Source organism: Amblyomma maculatum, chromosome 1 (assembly GCF_055883805.1).
Source record: "Amblyomma maculatum isolate TAMU_Amacu chromosome 1, ASM5588380v1, whole genome shotgun sequence".
Classification (NCBI taxonomy): Eukaryota; Metazoa; Arthropoda; class Arachnida; order Ixodida; family Ixodidae; genus Amblyomma; species Amblyomma maculatum.
In genome coordinates this window covers 455,257,275-455,284,447 of record NC_139344.1, presented here as the reverse complement: position 1 = coordinate 455,284,447, position 27,173 = coordinate 455,257,275, and the positions used below count along the sequence as shown (strand labels likewise).

General features: G+C 44.6%; 1 protein-coding gene across 1 annotated transcript; it reads right to left on the bottom strand.

The window, feature by feature from the left end:
* Positions 1 to 25,532, bottom strand: LOC146209713 (protein Skeletor, isoforms B/C-like). Its single transcript, XM_084587442.1, has 6 exons — positions 25,392 to 25,532; positions 8,014 to 8,068; positions 5,106 to 5,196; positions 3,779 to 3,938; positions 3,171 to 3,246; positions 1 to 743 (listed from the first exon to the last, which is right to left on the bottom strand). Exons 1-6 carry the CDS (start codon positions 25,504 to 25,506, stop codon positions 581 to 583), a joined length of 660 nt encoding a protein of 219 aa, XP_084443568.1. The 5' UTR covers positions 25,507 to 25,532; the 3' UTR covers positions 1 to 580.
* Positions 25,533 to 27,173: the final 1,641 nt, after the last annotated feature.

Genomic DNA, 27,173 nt, shown 5'->3' with positions numbered 1-27,173 from the left:
AGCCGCTCCTCTTCGTGTTTCTTAATTGCCCCAACTTTATTGTGATCAAGACGACTTCGCCTCGTCGTAGTGGAACAAAAAATGACGCTAAACACACTTGTGACTCGAAGTGTAAAAAATAGTCGCAACTGTCGAAAATCTTCCAAAAAGGTGAGAATACACACAACATGATGAAGAAAGTGGCTAAACGACAGTTTAAAAGCCGTACCGTGCATTTGAAATCATTCAGACGAGATGTTGGCTGCTGTGTGGTATATATGATAATGGGGTTGAAAGAATATTTCTCGAGACCGTTTCTCTTTTTTATCCTAGCAGGTTGTTTCAGTTATCACAACCTATCCTAAAATAGTTTCATAAAAATTCGACTCCTCGCCATGCAATAAAGCCTGTCCTCGGAATGTCAGTATCAATATACCTCGCAATTGTGAGCGCGACCTCGTATCTCGAAAAACAAAGCTGCTTAAAGGGTACATGCATAATACAACTGTACATGTGACAGAGTTGCGTGTATTTGTGGGTGCTTTGCAAGACCGGTACATGTTCGTGGACGGAGCCATTCACGACGCGGATGAAACTTTCTTCAGGCATTGGGCAACTGGAGGTTCTTCGGAATGCGCACGTCGCCGAAGTTCTCTTCGTAAGTGATGCAGTATACAGCGAACCAGTCGACATCGTTGAAGGTGAGGCTTCCAGGAAGCGTCAGCGTTATATCCTGGCCCGTGTAACCCTTCTTAATCTTCACCCTGTGCAGGAAAAGAAAGTTTAAATTAAGACGTCAATATTAACACCAGACATCTGTATCAACTTGTAGCAGCGTATGGATCGAGAGCGCGTTGAGCACTTTAAGATGAAGACCACAAATTCGGGTTTTTATCTTTTCTTCTGCTATAATGTATCCACCTTGCCCGCCTCTTTGTGCAGTCTCCATTCGAAGCACTACCCATAGAATGATTCATGCTTTTCGGTCGTGCTCATCACTGAAAGGCCACAGGTGGTTCCTGGTATTACCAAGCTGGAAACTATTGAAACCGCAGTGCCCTGTAAACCGATTACCGACTTTCTATGTTGTTCGAACAGCAACACTACGTTAAAATTAATATGAGGTAACAGCAGATTGACCTTGTGTTTAATTTCATGGAACGTCGCTCGAGTTGAGTGTATAGGTTTATCGCCATTTGTCGCTTCACTGCAACACTCACGCGATTCTCCCTGTAGGCGTCATAATACCGGATAACTTATTTTAATGTTTATAGAATTTCAATTCAAACCTGCTAGAGATACACTGTGTGATCTATGCAGGTGATATGATCAGCAACGCGGGCATGATTTCAATGTTGGAGCTTAATGATTAGATAAATAAATAAGCCAAAACAATTCATCAACTTTTTTTATTTTGATTGTGCGCCTTCTTCCTCTACCTCTAATGCACGTGTTAATATTATACCATGAAATTAAAGACCGACAACATACAAGACGACTCTGTTTTGGATGCTTTTAATCAGCAGTATGTTCTAAATATCGAACATCAAAAGTGCGAATCTACCCCGCCGGAGTGGCGTAGTGGTTAAAACGCTCAGCTACAGTGCCCAAGGATGCGGGATCAAACTCTGGCCTCGGCGGCAGCTTTCCTGTGGGGGGGCGCAAAGCTAGGCACCCATGTGTTGTACGATGTCTATGCATATGTTAAAGGACACCAGCTTGTCGAAATTTTCAGAGCCCTCCACTACATCTCTCATACCCTGAGTCAATTTGGGACGTTAAAAACCAAACCAAACCAAAATTACGCATCTGAAAGGTCGTCACCTTTACACGCATTTCGCTTTTTTTTATAATGGTGTCACTGAGCGTCGAATCGTCACTGAAAGTACGCAGATTTCATCTCCTTCATAAAATGGAACAGAAATAGTGATGAAATAATTAAACAAAAGAAATAACTCTATAGCTTTCAAGAGTTTCATTTTTACGTGATTGAGAGTTTCACGAAATAAGATAAATTCAAAAACAGAAAATGTGTAAGCGTTTGGTGAATAAAAATATTCGGCGTTGGCAATATCTTCAAACATGCAGTTCTAGAAATCAATCCTAGCTTAAAGAGCTTCCAAATGCGCATTTTTAATATCCAATGTTTTCTACCGTATTGCTGAATAAGAAAATTAAAATCGGCTAGCCACTTATACTGATGACATTATTAAGCTACTGACTAATGAAATCTAAAATAAAACACTGATGACGTAGTTGTAGGTTAATAATTGTTTAATTTGTAGACTCTCCATACGTAATATGTTATGTTTGCCGTGAGGTGGTGTCATGTGATGTCAACTACACAGAAAGCAGAGATATAACTGTGTTAGTACTTAAAGTACATCTCGTTAAACGCTAAACATTACCTCATATTTAGCGTATGACTTCTCAAAACAAATCGTCCAAGAAAGGCATATGCCACTTAAAACAAAGAACGTTGGCGTTTTGGAACATTCCTTTCTTCTTCGGGCCGAAGGCATAGATTCAAGAGCTTGCTCTATCGTTCTTTTTTCCTAAACAGACCGACGCAAACGAGCGATTTCAGCACAAAGCACTTGAAATGCAAGTACATAATTCCCTCTGTAAATATTTAACATGTTCTAAATCCTGGTTTCGATGTTACTACAACGAAATGGGAGAGTCCTCAGTTTTTTGCGACATGAAGATCGGGCCGAAAAGCGTCGGTCAAAGTTGGCTGCAGGCCACAAGGGTTGGTGTGATATTCTCTGAACAAAGGGAATGCTTGCTGGTGACCAATTTTGGTGGCCAGAATCGGCTTTTTCGCTCGCGCATTTCTTTCGTCATTGGCCGAGCGTCTTTATGCGCTATGTTATATGACCGTGTGACCAAATTTTCCAAGGGAAGTCTGATTCTACATCTGGCTGCTTGAAGGTGGCAACGAGCTGATAAGTTCAAGCTTACGCACGGTTCGTGCGAGTATCATTGTATCTTTGTAATTAGGAAGCACCTCTTCCCTCTATGGTGCGGTTAGTTGGCCGGGTTCTGAATAAATTTCCACGGCAGTCGCGAGCGCTTTCACTCCTGCAAAGTTCGCTATTGTGATTGGAAAATGGTAGTTCCGTTTGCGAAAGTTTTGGCCGGCTAGTCGGCACCCTAAGCAGACATGGCCAACAATTATATCTGCTTACTCTCCAGTCGGGGTAGGGATCTTGGTGGCGCCTTTGTGGGTGACCTTCGCTCCCTTGCCGACTAGGAAGTACACATCTGCAAGAAAAGTACCACAGAACGTATTACGTACTAGTCGGCGGTAAAATAAAAGAAGCATGTGAGAAGCATGAACCATCATTTGGCCTCTTGGAGCAATCTGCGTAACGTAAGAAGCTCCTCAGATTTGTACTGTACAACCCTCGTGAATGGCCTAATAACAAAACTCTTCGAGGCAATGTTGAATACTAAGCCGTATTAATTAGGTTGTAACAGAGAGCAGAGCTCTTGTTCTTTCGCCAACAAACAGTGTGGCTACCAGCCTAGCTTGCTTGCGTGCTTGAAGCCTTCATTTGAGTTGCGTCAACTCTCTGTCATACATGAATCTCCCACTGATAAGTAGAACCAGTCCACTCAGTTTCTTTTTGATGGGTACAGACCCACCAAAAAACGTGTTTAATTGCGTAGTTCTGAAATTTGAAATGTACTTATATGTGTGCGCTCTTTCTGGTCTTAATAAGTGGTGCACTGAATGCACCTCACATGTTAAATACAAGTTATGGCCACATGACGGGTCAGTAAAGCGGCGCACCTGGTCCGGCGCCGTCGTAGGTGAATTTGGGTATGAAAATCGTCTTCTTGTTCTTCAGCACGATGGGACCGGAGCCGACGTTGTGCGCCCGCTTGGTCAGAGCTGACAACGTCACGGGAGCGGTCGCCTTGGACCCGGCCTTCGCTGCTGGCAGAGGGGACTGCGTGGAGCAAGGTCAAATGAAGCCAGTTGCCTCGTGTTCGTTTTTTATTTATCGTATATAAACTGACTCGGTCAATATCTTATAGATGCATGTACATGAGAGCACCGACTGCATTGCTCTTCATGCTTTTATCAGTTCACTTCCCCGGCCTGACCTGTCGTGTATGCGTGAGTAGACCGGTTTCCAGCGGCAGCCACGGGTTTCCCCGCAAGTTCAGTGACCGAAGCGTTTTTAAGGCTAGAATTCTGACTAAGGTCAAGATAAGGCTGGCTCGCACGAATAAAGACCGAGAAGACGACAAATCTGCATTGCTGAGAGTTTGTGAGCTTGCGGGCATCGTTAACGTTTCAGTAGCAGTTCCAGAACTATTTCAGAGAATTTACGTGTTAGCTTGCTCTTACTCTACACAAAGTATATTTGTATATTTCTGGTATTACAAAGGAGTAAAAGACTTCAGAAATAATTTCCTTAAGGTGAGATTTAGGGTAACAAAATATTAGCTAGTATTACGGTACAAAAATACGCAAGGCAGTTAAAGCCACATTAAAGAAACCCAAAATTTTAGGGCACACTGGTTTACATGGCGAAGAGGCTACGATGCGTCAGTTATTCATCAATAACTACCTCGACTTGTAAAGCCTTATTTCATGCCGAGGCAATAAGCGCTGACTGTGCACAATATCCCACGTGAATGCTACGAATAGCATAAAAAACAAAGCAAGATAAAAGAATGAAATAAGTTTTTACTCATGGGGAAATATACAGACTAGTAACGACAGGATATTTATTTTATAATTCGTCGCCACGTTGACACACTCCAAATAAAGCTCAGATAGTTTCGCTTTAGCGGAACTGATCATGTTAAACCCTTCGCTCTCGATAACATTTAAAATGCTTAACAAGCAGCAGTGTCGAAGCCGGTCGCACAGCGCAGGAGCCGCTTCGAGCCGAGTAATATTGCTGCGGAACGCTTCTTCGTTGCTGTGGAAACAGCATTACACCGAGGGGCAATCATGCTCCTCCTCGGTGTTGTCTGCGCAAACCGCAATACTTCACACACTGATGACACCATCGTCTTCAAGTACAGGTGGCGCCCTTAATATTTCAGCTTTGAAATGGCGTCAGGAACGCCATGTACGAGGGCCACCCCTTTAGTTTCCTTACCCGAGCCGACCTGCCGCCGATGGGAGACCACCGGACTCCACTGATGAGACTCGTGGCGTCCCTTGCGACGCGGTGGGGAAGGGAGCCGCTCCTTGGGAAAGGGAAAAAAAGAATAAATAGAGCACTGGTTAGTACTAGTCCTATGTAGATTAGGACCTACACTGATTACGTATCCGCAGTGTTCTCCATGGTTGTTGTTGCTGGTGCACTGTAAGTCAGCCCCCCGTATCAATACGTAACAATTACAATCTTCTGCGACCGTTCGTGCTGCTTCCCGATACTTGCCGCTTGCTGCTACCGTTTGCGCCCCTAGCTGCTCGAATATCCGCCGTTCCCAAAACTTTTGTTTTTCCAAAGATGACTATCATGACCCGCGAGAAAGCGATGAACTGGCAATTATAGGGAGGGATTATGATGACCTATGTTAGATCGGGTTTCTGGCTCATACAGAATACTGAAAACACATAGTTGTTTCACAAATGATCTTCATAGTACTCCACCCTTTACATAATCTCGACGAATGTGCCAGTTTTTCACGTCACAGAAACATGCATTTTTTATTTATCGTTTCAGCTCTAGCGCACGGTTTTGTGTGTTTTCGCTTCCTTGTAGTCAGAGTAGCTTTTCACAGCAACTGTCTTTGGGCACGCATGCGATCGCTTGTTTCAAGCGCGTGAGGTAGCTAGGTTTTTAAAACCATATCTCCTAGTCAATTCATTAAGACATGCTTATATCTATCATGTATTTAGACTATGCTAGTGACCTTTTTTCGCGGGATGTTTTGGTTAGTGCATTTTCGTACATTTAATTGAAATCAGGTGTACGTGTTCTTACCAATATTAATTACAATTACCAATATTAATAATGACTACGTGTTCTTTTTACTATTGTTCTTTTTACGTGTCCTACTGATAATAGGACAATTGTTGACAAAAAGACTGGATTTCATGTGTTGGGGGACTCCTTCAAATAAGAAGCCAGAATACTCACTAAATGTAGTATAAATCAAAATCCTTGCAAATAATGTTCATAATTCTCGTTCACTCAATGCTCTCTCATGATAGATAATGTTGGCTAAAACAAATGCGTCGAGCACTTCTTTTTATGTAAAAAAAATGATCAAATTTTACGATTCGTGTATTCAGAAAAAAAAACCCTTTGTCTGTTTTTACCGTACGGGTACTGCCGCTGCATTTCGTCCCGGGGCGTTTTTGCCGTAGGGGTACTGCGCTAAACGCTAAGTGTGAAAAACATTTGACACTGGGCATGAATCTTTTTTCGGAATATTTGACAGTCAAAGGGTTAAAGGGAAACCACCGATTTCATTTCCAGGGCTCACTAAGAATGCACGCTGACATATGATGCTCAATGTTTTTCTTGTTTATTTGCTTCATTGATTTCTAGCCTTTTTGAGCTGTGCGATGTCAGTGCACGTTAAAGAACACCAGGTGGTCGAAATTTCCGGAGTCCTCCACTACGGCGTCTCTCATAACCTGATTCGCTTAAGGGCGTTAAACCCCACAAACCAACCAGCCTTTTTGGGATGAGCGGAGTAGCCCTTTCCATAAAGTGATCATCACTGATCAGCCTCAAACAGCAAGTGCATCACGCGCATCATCCTGGTGAAGCACCGTGCTATCATGAGCGTTTTTGACATGGGTAATGGTACCATCTTTACTGCAGCATTAATCGCGAATATTTTTAGTGTCTAAATGCAACTGACCATTCTATTCGTAGCGTGCTCCGGATCGAAACTGTTGAAAACGCATTTGCATTTTTTACTCCTATGCAGGCATTTATATTCTTTCTCGTTCAGCCTATAGCCTCAACCAGTAATCTTCCCAAAAAAAGTTTGTCTATTCGCGCTGCTGAGAGCGAGTGTTTTGAAACATTAGTAGGCGCAGTAGGCGACGACCAACATACAGCCGCCGTGCCCTACGTTGTGCGCCGTTGATAATGATCAAATAGCGCGATAGTCGACAAGGCTGGTCAATGAAGAATCAATACTTCGAGTACAGCTTGTTCAGCGTTAGGCACCCGAGATTTGACGCCCAGAGCGAAAAATATACATATGCTGCTAAACGAAATCATGCTGAACTATAGCAGCAATAAGCAAAGCGCTGAAGCAAGTAGCCCAGCGTTTTTACCTGAATTTTTATAAACAACATTATCATAAAAATCTTTTCGCTATGGTTAGATTATATGCTCTGATTAGAACAAATAATGCACTGTAAATGTGTCTGGCTTGTTACATTTTTTTTTTCACAAGAAGTGAGCTGCGCATTGCACATATATGAAATGGAGCATGGATGAACCCGCCCAATTTTATTAAAAAATTATTTCTGTTTCTTCCAAAACGTTTTCCTCGTAAATTAAGCGCCGACGCTTGTTCGGCAAAAACTGGAATTTCGGCATCAGTAAATCACTAAACGTCTATTCTTTTTTAATTTCAGCTTACTGTAATTCCTTACTGAATTTCGATAAAGCTCCGGCTCCTGAACTAGGCGAGTGCAAAATCAATCGACACACTTGAACATTTTACACATTTATCGATACTGCTGTTGGAGTTTCCACCAGATTGCCTTCCCCTTCGCTTATGGGCAATAAGGTAGCTATTATTTGAATCAAGATTTATTCAATGCGCTCTCGCATCCTAGGAGAAGGTAAGAGCGTGTCCAGAAGCAATTTCTTTCACACCGTTCGCATCCGTTTCTAAGCTTACAGCAGCTCCTCCAGAGGATTCCAGAGAATTATTTCGTTCAGTGGACTGCGACTGGACACCCGAGGGTCTGCGCTCACGAGAATTTCCGCCCAAGAGAACACGTGCAGTGAATGTATTATACGTATAACTGGTTTTATTAACCAAAAGTTCTAAGATACCTGAAGGGGCCTACAAGAAGTGTCTTACCTCTGTGGTTTCAACAAGTTGAGCAGATGTTCTTCATCAGCCACAAAACCAGGAGCTGCAAGCGGTAAAGGAGGAGAGTCAAGCATGTTTCGCCGCCATGCGTGGAAACCTATTACGGCGGTATCCGTAACTCCGTGTTCACTAGTGAGACACTGGGTTGGCAAGGTTAGCTAATAAGAAACGTCGCTACTGGTTCATGCCAATGCTAACACGCAAAGGTGCACTAACGATATAAACCTTACAGTTTTTCGTCCCTTCATGTTCTGACCAATTAAAAATTAAGTTGCAATGATTATAAAGTACTGCTCCCCGCTGGTCATAGACCCAAGTTCAGTTTGAGCACTTTCCATAGGCGCTTCGGTCGTAACTTGCTAGGAGTACGTCCACTGCCTTGGGCTCCTAGCGGCTATACAACAATATTTAATTTCAGTTTCCTTCCAAAATACAAGTGGCGTTTAACGATTATTTTTTCCTTCAAAAACGCGAGTAAATGTTTCTTTGTGCTGTCCTTAATGAAGCAATTTACCAAGGGTTGTGCCACATAATAGCGTTTTATGAAAGCGCGTATATGTATAGGAAGTTTGTTTATGTGCAAAGTTCGACGGATGTTCGATATATCGGCGCACCATCATCTGTTAAACGCTATTATATCTTATTTTCTGGTTTTCAAGCTGCAAAAATAATAAATGAGTTGGGATAACAAAGTGGGATGCATAGCCAAGAGGTAAACCATCTGTGAGTGCACAGTAACATATGCGCCCCTATGAGCGTTGAAGCGCTGTCTTTTACTACTTATCCACAATAGCTCCAAATAAGGCAAGTCCGCAGTTTTTTTGACGAGTTACCTGCATAATTATTGTGCAAACATTTAAAACACTTCGGCTATTAAACATTCCAAACGTACGTAAGACAGCGAATCAGTAGCTCCACATCTGTGATGTGCAACTGATGTTTATAGACCATCACGTCACATTTAAAATGCTTAGGAATCACATTACAGCCCATCGGTTGCAGTCAAATGAAGAGATTCTTCACCGGTACCCCATCGTGGTGGTGCAGAGGTTAGGGTACTCGACTGCTGTGCCCAAGGACGCCAGATTGAACCCCCGCCACGGCGACCGCTTTTCGATGGAAGAAAGGCGTCCGTCTACTCTGCGATGTCAGTGCGCGTTAAAGAGCCCCAGGGGGTCGAAACTTCCGAAGTCCTCCACTACGGCCCCTTTGTGACGTTAGACCCTATAAACCAAACAAACCAGATTTGCCACTGGGCTCCGCCCAAACAATTAAGAACGGTGCCTTCCTTCACAATGCTGCTGCGGTGATTTCTACCAGACGTCTTTCCTTTCATGTCGCAGAGTGCATGCTCATTTGAGAATAACAAATGCGGCCAGAGCATCACTGGAATACGAATCAAATAGCTTAGATCCCTTCCTGCTTGAAAACATGTCAAAGGGCAGAGAACAATAAAAGAAAGTGTGATAGCACTGCACGGATCGGAGCAAATGGGCAGTATCTGGACAGCAACGGATCTCAGCCAATTGGTGCGCGTTCCAGAAAGCGAAACCCCACAATGCTTGGGTGGAAAGTACAAAAGCCCGTGCTCCCAATCGTGCACGAACGGAGTGCCGGCCGACGCCGCAGAGTCAGCCACACAGTCTGCGCGGCCACCCGGAAGCCGCTGACGTGTAGTGTGGACACAGAGCGGCGGCTGCTGCTGCACGGTTCGCCGAGCGTCGAGTACGAGACGAGGCCACGGGACGTGTTCGCGCAAAGACACGTGGTCGTCCGCCGATCGAGCGCGACGGCCGATGCTCCGCACCTCTCGGCGGAGTAACACGCTGGGACCCGAAAAACGAGGACATTGGCACGCGCATCGAAATGGCGTGCAGTGCAGGCAGTGCAAAGAGCGGTCCTTCATCATCGCGTGCTCATCGTTCCTTATGACGTCAAATTAGGTGCAAGTTTGAGCGTGTGACGACGTCACATAGTAGATTTTTTTGCCACGATACGAGATTGGGACGAATAGGTCGCATTGAGAGCGCTACTAAGTACTTAATTATCATGCGACAAAACAACTCTCAGAAGGTAATCGTCTATATAACTCTCGTCTTTACCGTAAAACTGGCAGCCAATCCTATTAAATCTTTAACATGATCTATCTTCCTCCTTTTCTTGCACATGCGACTTACCCTCAAACCATCAAGACGTTATTCAAAAGTTCTTCCTATATTTAACCTAAACAAATCATTAATTGCATGAGGCACACTCAGTCGCCGGACCACAGTGGTTAGTCAATAATCTCACTGCATTAGCAGGAGGCTTCAATCACTTAAAAACGAATAATGTGAGGGGGGGGGGGGGCGATTGAAACAAAAGTATGGTCAGTAGTACTTGCGAGCGGGCTAGTTGGCTATACGACTCCGAAGACCTCCGGCGCTGCATGGTTATACACAAAAAAACAACACACACACAAGAGAATTGAACCAGGATGTTAACACAGATGATGCGCTCGCTACCAACTGCCAATTTTTTGGTGTACGAAGAAGAAGAAAGCTTCACAGAAAACGTGGGGTTGCGATATGAAGAACAAGTAAACAAAAGTTTCAAAAAAAATTAACGAAATTAAAATGAAAATAATGAAAATTAGGTCTACTTTTTGTCACATTGTCCAAACGTCTTGTCAAATTGTCCAAACGGAGAAGCATAATCTCCTTGCTGTTGAGCGCCACCGACGGAACACTCACGCATTTTCCTTCTTCTCCCGAAATCCTCTTGAGGGCTTCAGTAATCTCTCTTTTAAAACTGTCAAGCGCAAAAGACAGTTTTAAAAGAGAGAATATTGAAGCCTTCAAGATGATTTCGGGAGAAGAAGGAGAATGCGCGATTGTTCCGTCGGTGGCGCTCAACAGCAAGGAGATTATACTTCTCCGTTTGGACAATTTGACAAGACGTTTGGACAATATGACAAAAAGTAGACCTAATTTTCATTATTTTCATTTTATTTTCGCTTATTTTTCTGAAACATTTGTTTACTTGTTCTTCATATCGCAACCCCACGTTTTGTGTGAAGCTTTCTTCTTCTTCGTACCCCAAAAAATTGGCAGTTGGTAGCGAGCGCATCATCTGTGTTAACGTCCTGGTTCCATTCTCTTGTGTGTGCGTTGTTTTTTTGTGTATAACCATGCAGCGCCGGAGGTCTTCGGAGAAAAACATGGTAACGAGACCAGACAGTAAATGTTCAATCTTTTATAGTTTTTGCGGTCCGCCTGCGGTTGGGTAGTGTGCTAAATCTCCGCGTTCAGAGCGAAATGTTTACAGCCATCTTAGCTGTGCATAATTTTTTCTACCTTATTTATGCGACATAACCGCGTCGTCGCCATAGTATCGTGAACAAATACAACGCATTTATATGCCTCTCTATGGAGAAACGCCTAAAATTGTTTGACAAAGGGACCAAAGGGTCTCTACAGCGCACAATATAAGTACCATAACCTCTGTTAATGCGGTCTCTTGAGAAAGCTAATGAAGGATGGCAGTACGATCTCACCTTTCAGACGTAGATGAGGATGCGATGCATCAGGCTATTGCGTCTTTAGAAGCTTACGCCGGTGCTAGGAAGTTCTAGCCTTCTAAGAGCCAACCTCCACACTGTATGAACACAGCAGCGTTAAAATGTGCACGGTTGCGAAAGCTTCCAGGAGCATCCATTAGCTTACTGGGCAAATACTTTCTACCCGTAGTAACTTCTCACTTCCTGACTTCCTTATTTAAACCTATTTCTTAAACACCCTGGCTGATCTGCAAGCTCATTCGAATCAAGACGTTTCAGCGTGATTTAGAACGGCAGAGACGAACCGGCAGGGGAGATGTGCAGAGTAGTGTCTCAGGTCTGTTTCTATAATCAGAATTCCATGCACGTTGCTGAAATCAATCAAAACTATCATTGTTTACGCCTGTGACTAATTTAGGCCACTGGAGCCCTCTGCAACCGCCTTCCATCTCTATATGAATATAATAAGCTCATTAATAAGAAATGTCTACAAGCCGCATATGTTCAGGCTCAATGTAAGCTTTTTCAGCATCAAAAGCTCGCCGTCAATATAAAAAAAAAAAAATTATAGAATTACAGCGTCTCTGCCGGACAGCAATGGGCCTTCGTGACCTGTCAAGCACACTGGGTAGCCTGTTTGACCTCGCCAATGCTTCCGGCAGTTTATTCGCCTTTAACCCGATCACGCTTGACACTGGACTGACTGTCGAGCAAGTCAACGAACATCGTGGGAGACGGAAAAATATGACGGAAGAAAGAAGCCACAAGAGATGGGGGTACTTCTTCATCACATGTGATGACAAGCGTCTACAAAGGAAGCGGCACGCTGTCCCTTCCTTTCCGATGTGCGCCCGACGACGAGGCCTCGACCGATGGCTTTCCGGCGTGTGCATGTCACTTTCGCTGGCCTCTGACTGACAGCATGGCCGTACGTTGCCTGTAGGTGGAGAGAGGACTCTACCTTCTGCTTTCCTTCATTTTCTGTGTCCTCGCAACGACCTTTCTGGTCATCTGCAGCGTGCGATAGAAAAGGATGAAAGCTTGGAGCCAAAGCAGGCGATAGAACGCTACAGCCGGCTTATGGCGGCCGGAACTAACTGGAATAAACGAATACTTTTAGGCTGTCAACAAACACGTGTCGACCGACCCAAACCTCTAAAATATTTTTATTCCGTGTTGATATCAGAGACATACACTGTTAATCTCACTTCCTGATAGACAGACACGCCAACATATATAAAACTCTGTGTGGCCTTGCTACTTTCTCAATATTTATTTGAGAATTTATTTCAAATTTCACCGTACATTCTCCTGAGTTTATCTGGCCCTCTTGCGATATTTTACAGCGGGGCGGCATTTTCTCGCAGCTCCAAATTTGAAATTTGCCATTTTCCGGCCTCAGTCAGGAAACCTTGTGCTGTAACGTTGTGTCTAATAACACTGGACGCGGGGCCGTCTATGCTTTCTGCACTTTTCCTTACGGTCAAAATGTACCTGTTTTTGGTCATTTCAGAAAAACAATGACCCACGCTGCCGCTAAAAATCGCCGATTTAGGCAAATTACGCCGACGCAGCAGCTTTCCACGGTATTTGTGACGTCATTCCGTGCCTCTCGTGTCGTCATCGCTTTCTTGAAGCCCAGTTTCGGTTTAGATTTTCTAGTTTCTGCTCCGTTAAAATACGTCAACTCGTAATAGCGGAGAGACTTTTTCTTATCGATGAGAGATACTCTAGGAAGCGATATTTGATCATTAACTCAAACTAATTTATTAAATATTTAGGGGGTGGGGGGGGGGGGAGGTCTGTTATTAATTTCAAGGCGCATCAGTGTTAGTGAGTCCCGGTTGCAAGCTCTCCTTCCTCTCATATATGGGCTTTGCTTTTCGCGATATCACTCATCCCGTAATGAATTCATCTAAAATATCTCACCGACACTCTATCTTACCCTGTACGCACCTATGGGGCTGAAATGTCGATGTTACTGAAAAGGGTTCTATATTAGTTGAGGACAACGCGGAGGGCTACGGAGCGCCAAATGTTACATGTAACGTTAAGAGATAGGAAGAACACAAAATGGGTCACAGAAAAAACTCGAGTTAATGATATTCTAGTGGAAATCAAGAAGGACAAATTGGGCATGGGCAGGACATGTAGTGCGAAGATAGGATAACCGATGGTTGCTTAGGGTAACAAACTGGATTCCAAGGGAAGGAAAGCGTAGCAGGGGGCGGCAGAAAGTTAGGTGGGAGGATGAGGTTAAGAAGTTCGCGGGGGTCAAGTGGATGCAGCTAGCACAGAATCGGGTTAATTGGAGAAATATGGGAGACGCCTCCGCCCTGCAGTGGGTACAGTCCGGTTGATGATGATGATGGCGCTCTAACATACAATTGTATGCTAAATGTATAAGAGTACCTAACGCAGATATAAAGCCTCCCTTTGCAGGGGCGTATACGAACGTGCTTGTGCGGCCTAGGCTTGGCAAGTCTCACTCGGAATACAAAGCGTCTTGAAGGCTGGATTCCGATCTCACCCTCCACGTAAGGACAAGCCTGAGTTGGCAGCTCCTAGTTAACTAGCCATTCCATATTGTCCCGTGACGTCACACCCCGCCAGCCATTCACGGTCTAGCCATGTCCCCTTGCCAACTCCAGCCTGCCCGAAGCATGCCTGTGATTTTTCCCTCTCAAAAACGATACCGTATTTTCTGGAGATTGAGATCCTAAACGGCGGCGCGTTTAAGAGTTCGCCTTTTTGTACGCAGATGGCTTGTCATCATACAGACTTGACCGCATTACGAAAGGCATGCTGCAATTCTGAACTTTCCCCATTTTCTGCTGGACCGTTAGAGAACGTCTATTTATTTCAGTGAAGCTCCTAACAACCTGCAGCTGGACAAGTGAATTGGACCTAAAACAGAAGATGCCAAGGAAGAAATTAATGAATACGCCGGTATCGCAGCGTTGCACACCACAGTCAGTATGAGGACACGAACACTATATATAACTTGCGGCCTACAAGAGACATGTGTGCATGTGGAGCATTGTTTTGAAATTGTGTCGGTAGTTAGAAATGGTGGTACCGGTAGTAGGAACTGAAAAGAGGTACCAACGTTGCCTCTCGCATCGCTGCAGAAGCCGAGTTCAAAAAGGAAGACTCAGGGATATTGTAGATTATGAACCCATCTCTAAAAAAATTGCCGCCCAGCTTAGCAGGCGCAACATTCGGGCAGTGAGCGAGCAGCGTCGTCTGCCTGAGGCCGCAAGAACAAAAATAAACCGCAGAAATAATTACAAGAGCTGGCCGAAATGCTCACAGTCTGGAAATTAACGATCCAGGATATCGCAAACCGGGCACATGTCGTGGAAAACTAAAGTGGGTACTGAAGACCTCGGCGCGCTACATAGCGGCGAATATAGCTCTTCTATAAGCTGAATGCAAATGGAGATTTTTCCTGATAGTCTGAGCAATTTATATGGGGCCTCTATTCTCGTTGAAAGTACAAACACTTACGCTTATTGTGCTGTATGGATTTCTTCTTCAATGCAAACTGCTCAGTGTATCAACGCGTTATATTTAAAGTATCCACGTGCAACCAATCCGGCCTCGTCATCGTTGTTGTGGGAAGCAAATCCCACGCATGGCTCTGGCAGATGACATGGTAGGGTATTGATTGGCTGGCGGGATGACTGACGTCACGAGATCATGTGACAGGGCAGACGCTACCAGCTATGGTTTCTCGTTTGAAATGAGAAGGTGACATCGGAATCAAGCTTTCCAGGATACTTGGGTGAGGAGTAAGGCACGATGCCTCTAGGTAACGCAAGGCACGTTCGTACGGTATGAGTAAAGCGTAGATATACAGGTGTCTATGCCGAGTCGTCTTTCACATACATATAACTGGGTATCTTACGACTGCGTGCAAATGAATATGTGCGAGATATTAGAGGTATGAATAACCGTTTATTGGAGAAGCTATTAGCATATAGTGTTTTTAAGTGAACGAGCATTAAGGCTGAAACCCTTAATGCTATCGAGTTGTATCCTTAATTTCGAAGCTTATGTTTCTCCCCATTTATTTTATTTGTTTTTCTTGCTATATTGGCACTAAATTGAATTCATCGAAAACCATTGTCTTGCACATTGGGAGCAGGGCACGGCATCATTCTCGAGATGCATGCTAACTTATTACGCACTCATTCATCCCGAATAGACTGCACACACATCTGTGATGGCTTGACTGATGTAATACATAGCCCTCAACAGGCACCGCGGCTTTACCGTCCTAGACGATAAGATCTTATGAGTTGGAGGACGTGATCTCCTCTTTATTTTGGAGCCATCAATAATTCTCAACGTGAAAATTACTTTCGTTCGAACAATGTATAGTAAAGCGAATCATATTGTTGTTTGGGTGAAGTACCAATACAGTTCTCTAATACCACGAAACTGACTAGATCGTACAGTTCAGCTCTTACTGCCCGAGTAACAAGGACGGTATCCACGGCCGCTGGCGTTACCATATTAGAAGCCAAGCCCGAAAACACCGCCGTATGCATGCACTGCGATCCAATGTAATATCTCAGAAGAAGACTTCCTGCTTTCCCCATTCAACAAACGACGGCAATTCCATATGGAACAGCGTCTATCACATTCATCACAAAGGCGCCGAGGCGTGCCCGAGACTCCAAGTGGCACGGAGTAACACTTCAGTTTATTCGAAGGCTGCGAGGTAGTGAAAAAAAAATATCTCACGTCTGCGGTTGCTACAAGAGCGCCGTGTTTTGTCCCCGCTCTTGAGTCATCTCTGTAGCTTTATCTCGGCAGAAAGTCATATTTCCGAGGCTTTATGTTAGCGAATACGAAGAAGGATCAACCTAGAACTAGGAAGCGCCTTGCAGGGTTGAGGATAGACTTTCTCTCTGCACATTCCAAAGCTGTGCAAGGACTAGAAAACTACAAGTTGGAAATAACGTAACTGAAATAAGGGTTCAACTTTCAAACCGGTCGTTTTATGTAAGCTTATGTTTTGTATTTTTTCCAGACTACTATTCAGAAAACAATCAGGAACAAAGCAAGGTTGAAGGAAGATTAAAAGAACCCAGACCATAGTATTTTCTTTTATGGAAAAAACAGGGAAAAGAATGTTCCTAAGGGGTGTTGTCAGGACCGCGCTATTTCTTTTTGTGAAAGCACCCTTTTCTGTTGATTTGTTTCGTGATCATGCATGCACCAACTTGCAACAAGATACACTAATTCAATGGGTTTTTTTTCTTGCTCGCTTTATGCGGTTACAGGTTTTTGGCTATGCATCACCAACTCACCCATTACGCTATATTGCAAGCCTTAGCATTAGAAAATACAAATTTGTATTTGTTCTTTCCTCTTCAAAGCAAGCTTTTATTTTCTTTCTGTATTTTCTTGCTGCCAAATCTAATAGCGCCCATGGACTCCGTTGCAGATATTCGCGACGGCCCTTGGTACTTATTTCAGAAAACTGGCCGTCGAGCATGAGTTAGTTCTATCTGCCTCCCCCTCCCGCCTCCTCTTAGCAGAGTCCGTTTTTCCTTTATCCCTTTCAGCATTTTCCGGAGAAACTTCCTGCTTTCTCGCGTGCGCACATGGTAGCGATTATGATGGACGTAGGAACAAACGTTCTGTAGAACGTGATAAAAGATGCTGCCAACAGTCACCGATAAAAAGGATTGACTGGGACATGCATCACAACACTGTAATATTTTACGGTAATCTTTCAGAAGCTCTTTCAGACATTGGAACAGCTCAAAAACTTCCGAATAATGTCAGATGTAGCCACAGTGACGTGTATCGAACTTCCTTGATGAAGGTGTCTAGTCGGAATATGGCCCTGCTTCGGTGAAATCCCGAAGCCTGGCGAATAGCATGTCACCAAATTTAAAACCTTGCACTCTGGGTCTGATATAACAGGCGGTGACGAATGGCAATTATCTGGGAGAGTCTCTCTTTGTTGTGGTAGAATATCGGCCGCGTCGTCTTGAACCAGCTTTGAACTAAAAACTAGAAGGCTGCAGCTGAGGATTGAAGTACACCGGATGCTTCGAAAAGGGAAATGAAGCGGCACAGCCGCGCAGCCATAGTTTGTCAGGTGATTATGCTCGTCATTATGACCGGTATTTTCGCATTCCATAGCTGTAGCAGCCACACTGTTGGAAAACGTTGAGAGCGCTTAATGCACTATTTTTTTTTTCTTTTTCGTCTGTGCTTAAGTTTCTGCCCGTCATGACACAACTGCCAACGTCGAAGAGTGTGAAGCAAGGCATGACCGCATGATCTTCAAATTCTGAGTAGCGTCATTTAAAATCCCCCATTAACTTCTCCCTCACACAGCACACAGTAAGGTACCTCGCAAGTAAAACTGCAACTTCGCTGCGCGCGTTTTCCTCCCAGTTTCTCGGAATAACCGGCGCTACCACACCAAGCTCGCGGCGGTATCGGAGGCGGGCACGCTTCGCAATGGAATGGCTGAGCTGCAGGCACTGCGATGTGAATTTCCGTAGCTCTAATTCAACGTCAGTTCGTGCCAACTTGGCGCTCACCCAAGACGCCGATGCCACGTGCGGCGTTATGTGCCATCCTCTTTTCGTGCAGCTCTCACTACACGACTCTGCCGCGAGGCTCAACGCGAGAATTTACGGAAACAACTCGACTTCTGAGTGCTCGTGAGTGCGAAGCTACTTGATTTGCGAGTTGGCAGCTCGTGGTCTTAAGACAGCAGACAGAGAAGATCGCAGTGACAGAGGCGTCTGGAGAGCCTTGCGCACTATCTTCCCTCAGAAGGTTAGCTTAAAGTACATAACCTACGTCGCTTGCTAAAAGCCCTTACGTGTTATTCGCGTGTTTTGGCTGTGCCTCATCAAATCAAAATGACGAATACATAAAAGTATTTGCGAGTGTCTGTGTTTGGTTTCGTTTATGAAGTGTAACACCACAAAGCAATTCAGGCTATTAGAGACGACATAGTGGAAGGTTCCGGAAATTTCAACCACCTGGCGTTCCTTACCGTGCATTGGCATCGCACAAAAAGACTAGCGCCTTGCTTTTCGCTTCTATCGTAAAGCTGCAGCCGCAGGCAGTATTCGAACCCACGCCTTTCGGTTGAGCTGTCAGTGCCCTAACTACTGAACCACCACAGGGGGAATAGTATGTTTAAGAATGGTTTAAAGCAATTGCGCAAAAAATACGGAGAATAGAAAGAAAAAGGCCGGTCGGCGTAAACACATGAAATATTTAATAGCGGCACAATACATTTTCACTGTTATATACGTCAAGGTAACAGTTATTGAGAGGAAGGCCTCATCCATATAGTGTATAATAGAGAAGAAAACATTAACAGATGTGACTGATCACAACATTGCAGACTGAGAGCGCAAAACAGTGCAAAAACATTACGATAATGAATGTCAGTTTGTTGTTGCTGTTCTTCCATGTAAGGGCAATTCAGGAGACATCGCCTGCAAGAATTTCATTTGGCGTCGTGTTTGATGAAGAGCTTGCTTACTAAGAAGTTAGCAACTAAAAGATAGTTTCCGTGCTAACGACAACAGCGCTGCAAATCCATGTGCAAAATGAAGTACGGCCGGCGAACGATTCGGCACTATGGCTATCGAATCTTTGAAAAGGCCCTCTCGTAACGAAAGTAAATGAGTTAGAGGCATTACTTTACTGGAACATCCCGTAACTGTCGTTTTTCGGCATGCTATCGAGCCGAACTCTGCGCTGCTCGAACGCGATTTCGACCTGCTGGTCGTCTTCATGTTCGTAACGTCTTTTATGCGCCTCTAATGATGTTGTCCTTCAACAAAGAAAAATGGTTGTTTTTCGTACACGCAATATGCGCTTTTTTATTCTTCCATGAGAAGCATTTTAAAAGACAAAATACAGAAAAATGTGTTAATTGTTACGGAGAGGTACAGCTTTTGTCAAAAGTTCAAAGCCAAGGGGGTGCACTTCTCAGCCATACAATGTGGCCCGTAATTCATTTCCAGGTTTACAAACTTGCTGAAGGCAAGAACGTTTTTCGTCCTACCCTCATTATGACTTCCACGATTGTTAAACACGTCATAATATATGGCTTAAAAGCAAACTCTTTGGGCTCTAAACTTTTGACAAAGGCTGTGCGTACTATGCATGACGACAGTTTAGGTTGTCGCGCTGTTGTCTCGCCATAAAGTTGGGGGGCCATCTAGTGACACAAAATGTTTTCATGATTCATTCATTCATACCCAGAACTAGTGTCAGCTGGAATCACCTTGCCCACAATATTGTCTGTATCTGATTATAACTGATTTCGCAAAGCTGTTGTTTCTCTTTGAATGTTTTTATGCTTGCAATTATATGAATATTTGCATATTACTCCTTAAAAATGTTTGTACTTATCCCCGCTGCACTTTGAACATACATATTTCGGGATATTTTTATATATTTGTATTTTCGTATTTTTTTCTCTTTATCATTGCTATGTATTTTTTGCTTTGTATGTATCTCCACTCCCCTCAGTAATATCCTCGGGCCCTGAGGGTAAAATAAATAAATAGGTCCTGGCAATCATCTGGCTTTATTCTGCTTCAACCTAATTCCTCCTAAAAAAAGACTGGCTAATTTCCAGATATCCATAAACAGTGTTGTCTTTGCGCAAGAACATCAGAACTGCACGAATGAAGTGCCTAAATCCCGGAGCGCATCGAAGTGGAATTATGCGCCCTCATGCTACAAAATCGATACACGTGAGGCGGGAATCATCAGCAAGCCCCTCTACCTCATCTGCTCATTGACAGAATCGCTGTTTCATCCTCGGTCACAAGGTCGCTGCGGCCAGCCATCGACCAGCACTCAGCCGCAAACGCCGAAGCACGGGAGGTTCACATTTCCTAAGGCATTCAAGCATGACATGCGATAGGCAGGCCCAGCAATGATGTGCGAAATCACCGCTCTTTCGAAGCATTATCTCAAATAGCGTTAAAAAATGGAAACCAACTTCAGTTGTTCCACATTCTGTGGCAGTGACCGTATTTACTTGGCCGTATTATCGAATCCACATTTCATGTATTTCTTATAGTTGAATTAAGAGCTCTCGCAGTCGCATGTCTTCCAAAGTTTGTTTTTTTAATTAGTTACCAGACTGCTCTGCCCATATATATTTCGGATTTCAAAAATGGCCGGAGCATAAAGATTTAAACAAAATTACTATATGATTTAGATGTCGAACATATGAAATCCTCGAAATACTGAAATGAGTCAAGTTTCAGGAAACTCGAGTTTGTTTCGTTTCTTATGTACTGAGGTGCGACGGATTAGCTTACCAATAAATCTCACTTTCACATAGACTAGTCATTTTGACGCGTGTGATATTTTGTGTGATCACCTAAGTGTAAACTAAAGCGAACTATATTTCGCATACTCTACATATACTTAATTTATGCTACGGTAGAGAGCAGCTCAGAGAGCAACGGCGTAGCTCAGAATACTGCCGTAAGCAAGTGAGAGACACCTCATCGCATCGCGCTATTGCCTGTTGGAGACTGCCCGCACCTTTCTGGTTTATTTTTGTTGAAGTGTCGGCAAAATCTACAGTAGGGAACGCATGCTGTGTCCTTGCGGAGCGTTGTAAACGGCCCTGCTGACGTAACGTGTTCGCCAACCTTTTTCTTACTCTTTAACCTAAGGAATCGTACTCTTCGTTAAAGAAAAACAAAAAAATGTTATTCTCTAAAACTGGCTTCAAAATGAAACAGCACGACGACTCCTGTACAAGATGGTAGCGAAAGCCGCAAACCGCAAATCTGTAATCAATGACAGCGCCATCTCCAAGGCACTCCATGCAAAACGTGTTCCAGGGATTCCTCAATCCAACCACCACACAGAGCAGGCCCCTAAAACTGGCGCTCCCTCTGAATACTTTGGTCGTCTCATGAACATTGGAGTTCTTGCTTGACACATTAAGTGCCGACAACGAAGTCTGACCTGCTCACTACAAAAACCTTTGGCCCATGGACTGAAAGCCGCAACGATACGGCTCAAACATGACTCTGCTTAACATTGTGGATGTCTGCGCCCGCCTCCCCGACTTAATAATCGCTTTTTAGAGGCGTCTCTTTTTCATGATTCAAACTCTGCATGCTTCTCTTTTTTTTTTAATCAGCAAATCACCAAATGAGCTTACTGCGAGTTCAGCCCTTCTGGGAGCACTTCTCTGTGCAGCTGACTGTAGACAACTTCATTTACGTATGATTTCTTTTTATGACACGCTGTCCGCTATTGTTCCACCTTTTGTACCCACGACTTTGTGTCTGGGTCGTATTAGTCCTGGTTGATACAGTTCCGGGTGCAATTAGGCGTCGAGCTGACAAACAGTACAAAGAGCGAAATAAAGCTGGCGGCAGCCATCCGTTATAGAGTTTATGCGAGATTGAATCAGACACCGGAAATGCGATTAAGGGGAGCTAATTACGCTGGCCTCGCTCGGTTGACGTCTCCTCGTTGCGTCGCCATGTGCCGATCGGATTTCTAAGAGGGTACAAAAAAAACGAAGAAACGGAAGGTATTTTGTTGTCATGGCGGTTGTAATCTTGTAGCAAAATTGAGCTCGCTGCTTTTCGTACGCGATGCTAAAGAGAATAATGAACGCCAGTTGAATACAACGGGTGCTGCACAACAATTATTGGCAAATAAAAGGGTAATGATCCATAAATACGCAGCTAAAGTACGCATGCACAAGAGACAGAAGGCTACCTGTCCGGCAAATGGGCAGCAACGTGGCTATCTAGAACGGAGCGAAAGCACGTGCTACATGATCAGGGTGGCGCGCCTTTTGCGAGAAACGCTGGCCTTCACCAGGCGAAGAGTTCTTTTCTAAAGCCCGTGGTGGATATTCAGTTCAGCGAAAATGACTTGTTAGACATTCGTGCGAAGTACCCAAGAAAGCGAAGTGTAGAGCTCATGGCTTCGTTGCAGATCCTGTGTCGGCCGAGGGGGCTTTTCGCAAACCCCTCCAAGCGGCCGAGGTGGCAATTTTAAAAATACATTTCAGGCTCTCGATTAGAGTATGTCGCGAAGAATAAAAGCTCAGCTTATATTTGGCTGGGATTCCTGTACGCATTACTAATATTTGTTGAAGCGTTTCAACAGCCACACCATCCGGTTATATCATCGTAGCATTAGTTTCATTTGATTTCATTTTATTTTCCTTAAAGACCCCCTTGTTGGGGGTTTTACATAAGAGGTGGGGTTAACATGAGAAAGCAAAACATTTATTTCATGATGACAGGTGGGATGTAACTTTATCTAGGAAGGTTGTTGGGCAGGTTATGGCTGCAATTTCATGGGGAAGGTCGTTCCAGTCGCTGGGGAAAAATGACTTGGAAAATTTGGTCGTACGGGCACGCTGGCGTGAAACTTTCAGCGGATGACCAATGCGTGGAGAAGTGCGCAGATGTATGGCTGCTGTTTGAGCTGGGAGTAATAAAATTTGTGAAATAGGCACAGGCTAGAAATGCGGCGACGGAGGGAAAGACTGCGTAATTGAGACTGTAGCTTTAGAGATGAAACACTAACATAGGATGAGTATGAACGATGAATGAAACGGGCGGCTCTGTTTTGCACGGCTTCTAATGAATCAATGAGGTATGCTTGCTGTGGATTCCAAATTGCGGATGCATACTCAAGTTTTGGTCTGATCAATGCTTTATAAGCAAGTAGCTTTACATTTTGAGGGGCGTCGTGAAGATGATGTTTAAGAAAGCCTAGTTTTTTATTTGCAGATGATATTAGCTTTGACACGTGCTCACGCCATGATAAATCATTGCGCCATGATAAATCATTGAAGGTCGAACGCTTTGTTTCAGTTTACCATTTATTATCGAAGAGGGTCACCGTGCTTACAGCAATTATTCCCATTTCTTTCTTGTGTTTACAACCAAGCAGGCTATTTAGCAGCCCACTCCACTAGTTCTGCGTGATATATTTTCACAACGTGTCCAAAAGCTTGCACGCAGTGAGCTCTTTTCAATGTGCTTTAGTTTTTCCCTACATCGGTCACAAAAAAAATACAGAAGAAAGTGTGCAAGAGACTAGGCAACCTAATGCCATTACTTCCACCACGAGATGAAAAGTACTATCACAATCGAGCATTTCTGCAAGCAGGCAATAACGACTCGTGTCTGCGCGAGTTGCGTCAACGTGTGCTGGCATCATCCACACACACGCGCACCGCCCGACGCCCCTTTTTGCGCAACCCTCCCAGCGCCTCTCGCTTTTCAGGGGCCGACACGGCTCTTTAATTTACTCTGTGTAAGTCATTTTTACGTGGTCGGTAAGAGAAAGAAACAGTCTCATTTGCCCTAACGCCTGGTTTCACCTATGATTCTTCAGTTAATTGAGCGGCCCCTAATAATATTGAACTGAAAGACGCTGCAATTGCTGATCCAGGCTTATTTGTGCAAGGTGGAAAACAAGCCTACAAACAACTTCGATGTGAATCATTCAAGTGATGCCCATATGCCGTAGATTAGAATGAAGAAAACCCGTTGCATGGCAATGTACCAGGATGCTTCAACTCTTAGTACAACCACTGCGCAACCAGGAAAATATCGATTGCAGTCTTCATCAAAAAAGGAGCAGTGTAATTTCTACCTTTTTCCTTATACAAACCGTTTGCCGTACATTTAAATCACAGAAGTCTCAGACTCGTAGCACTGGACAATATTTCAACCGAACAGTAAAAGTTCGACTGGTAATGCTATTGAGCCACTGCCCCAACGCTGCATGATCAGCATGCGAAATTGCTTCCACGTTCCAGCACGTGCTCTCTAGAGGAAAAGAATCGGCAAGCTGGAAACCTGGCCCAGAGGACAAAAAAAAATATGTTCACCCCTTTTCAGGCCTAAAGGGCCATAATTAACATGCAGTGCAAGCTGTCTAACACGCTGCGACGCCTTCTGTAATCTGGACCCCCTCTGTTAGTTCCTTGTATATTCCGATGGATCGAAGATTGAGGGCTGAGTGTGAACAACGTCAGGATAAGGGCGATAGACATCTCATGAATTGCTATTTAAGCACGTTGACGTCAGTCGGTACGCGATTGCTGTAAATGATATCCAGTTTGCAAGGAATGTGCATAGAATTGATGCATTCTAGACTATTCATTTGTATAGGTATTTAACAGACAGCATTACACAGCCTTCAAATATTTTGTCTTATCCCAGGTCATCGCGCCTCTGCCCAGTTAACGCTTTCTGGTCTGTTTCGTTTAATTTTATCAAAGACGTTGTTTGATCATTATCTCAATTCATCTAAGGAAGAAACATTTGTGGCTGCCAATTAGATGCAGCGATATGTTAGCGGTTTATCTGCAGACATGTAGCTACTGCGAATAACGCGTCGTGTCCTCGGTTAAATGAGCCTACAACTCATCCTTGTTGCTTTTGCTCACAGGAGCCACCGCTTAATCGAAGGCCACACAAAGGCGGCATAGCCGCATGCTCGTCATCCATGGAGGGATGCTGCCATTGAGTTGAAAATGCCTTTTTTGTAGTTCGCTCAAACTCTCGTTGGAAACAAGTTAACAACGGTAGGTTTGTGGCGTGTGAAACTTAGTCATCATAAAATCTCTTAACTTTCAATACATCCATGTGTGTGGTTCCCACAGTGACATTGGAGTAACGTCGTCTTCCACCAAGTCAGGGTGGAGAAAGCTCCTCACTCGCCGAGCGCTGCAGAAATGCGGGAACCGAAGTGCGGCAAGTCGCATCCTGAATTGTGCTCTCTTCATGTACCGAGCATCGCTAGTCGCCCTCACCTGCTTCTGTCCGCTGCACCAGAAGGGCGACGGCGCCTATTGCCAGGATCACGATGACTGACGCCCTTGGCGACGACGACGACGCTGGAGACATGATGCCCGCTCGGTAACTCATCGCGCACCACCGACTCACACGAAGAGTTCGCGCCGCCGCCGTGTCTGCCCTTTATAAAAGTTCTCCTCTCGGCGGCCGACCCAAGCCGGCTCCCTCTCTCCTCTCCAGCTGATCTCGCCGGTCCTGCAAGGTCGACAAGCCCTGGGGCGACGCGGCGGCGGCGCTGGTGAGAGGATACCCTGCTTGGACGGGCCGGTCACGCGTCTCTTCAGTCGGCACCGGCCGCTGTGCGGCAAGCTCCAAACGAGGCGGCCGACTAGTTACCGCCATGGGGCAGCGTTTCTCCAGCGAGCCGGTACTGGTCGCCTTATGGACAAGCATTGACGAATGCATGACTTGCCGTAGCATCGTAGCCGAGGAAAGTATGTTATACTATGAAGCGTCATAACAGGGGTAGCGAAACGTGGTATGGTTGGTTGCCCTATAGAGTTTAACGTCGAAACCCCACTCAAGCTATGAGGGATGACGAAGTGGGGGACTTCAGAAATGTCAACCAGCTGGGGTAGTTGGTGTGATATATGGCATATACGCTTTTGTATCGCGAAACCGCACAGGTGATGTGGACAATACAAAAAGGCATGTAATTAATCCAGATGAATGCGGTCCATTTTTAAGCCAATATACTGTCACTTGAAATTTATCGGTATTGATGAATGCAACAAAACATTTGCTCTGGTTTAGCTTGTGGGTAAACCTAGATTTACGCGAGAGCTATCTGCTTGGCCACGCTTAGGCTCGGCTTGAAATTAAAGACATGTCTTTTGCATATAGTAGTTTACTCTGTGGTTTCAGCATTATTTATGTCATAGGGAGCACTTTTGACACTAAAGTGCGATGAGGCGAATAATTTTATTGTGCGGTGGTCCGAATCCCTCCCTTACGGCACCTCTTTCTCTTTGTTTTCATTCTCACCTTCGCGATGATGCGATAGCGTAAGCTACCAGCCAATATATAAAGTCCCGCTTTAACCGAGCCATATGAACAAGCTTGCGTGGCCTAGAGGTAACGCGAACACTACGTTACTGGCAGGCTGATTGTGATATCACCCTCCCATATGAAATGAGAGGACCGAGGTATGCCAAACGTAATGTCGGGAAGCCTTACGTCCAGTTAGTGCTCGACCATATGTCAGCTGCCAGCTACAACCTCCAGCGACTTCTTCTTTCTTCGCTCTTCGGACAGGCACGGACAGGCACAGTGAAATGGCGAGAGTGTGGCCAATGTAGCTTTCGCTATAAAATCCAGTTTATTTTTCCAGTTCAGTGTTAAGTCGTCGACCAGTTTACAGGGCACACCATCAAAGCTCTCCGACAGGGGACTAATATTACACTTCCTTTGTGATTTTCGAAGTCGGCGGTCCCCATCCCTGGCGGCCTCCGTGCCTGCCTCTTAAGAGAGAGAGGCAGGGTGGAATTCTTTATACCTTCGTGTACGCACAGGAAGATATTATGGACATGCTGCCATCTGTCTGGCTTCTGGCGTTTCAGAAAATGGGTTTTTGACGCCACTTTGGTCCAACCAGCATGCCTAATGCTATGGCACCCTTGGGCCAAAGTTGTCTTGGCGCCATTAAAATGTCCCGCATGTACAATGTAGGCATTCAGTTCTGCTTGAAAATTTTTATTTAGTCCAAAGGACGTAGTGCTCGGTTCAACACGAATAATGTC

Coding starts and splice junctions, on each gene's coding strand:
- LOC146209713 (XM_084587442.1), bottom strand. CDS start 25,506: ATGAGTTACCGAGCGGGCATCATGTCTCCAGCGTCGTCGTCGTCGCCA. Junction 8,069..25,391: donor GGTGCAGCGGACAGAAGCAG/GTGAGGGCGACT, acceptor TACCGCTTGCAG/CTCCTGGTTTTGTGGCTGAT. Junction 3,247..3,778: donor CTACGACGGCGCCGGACCAG/GTGCGCCGCTTT, acceptor CTTTTCTTGCAG/ATGTGTACTTCCTAGTCGGC.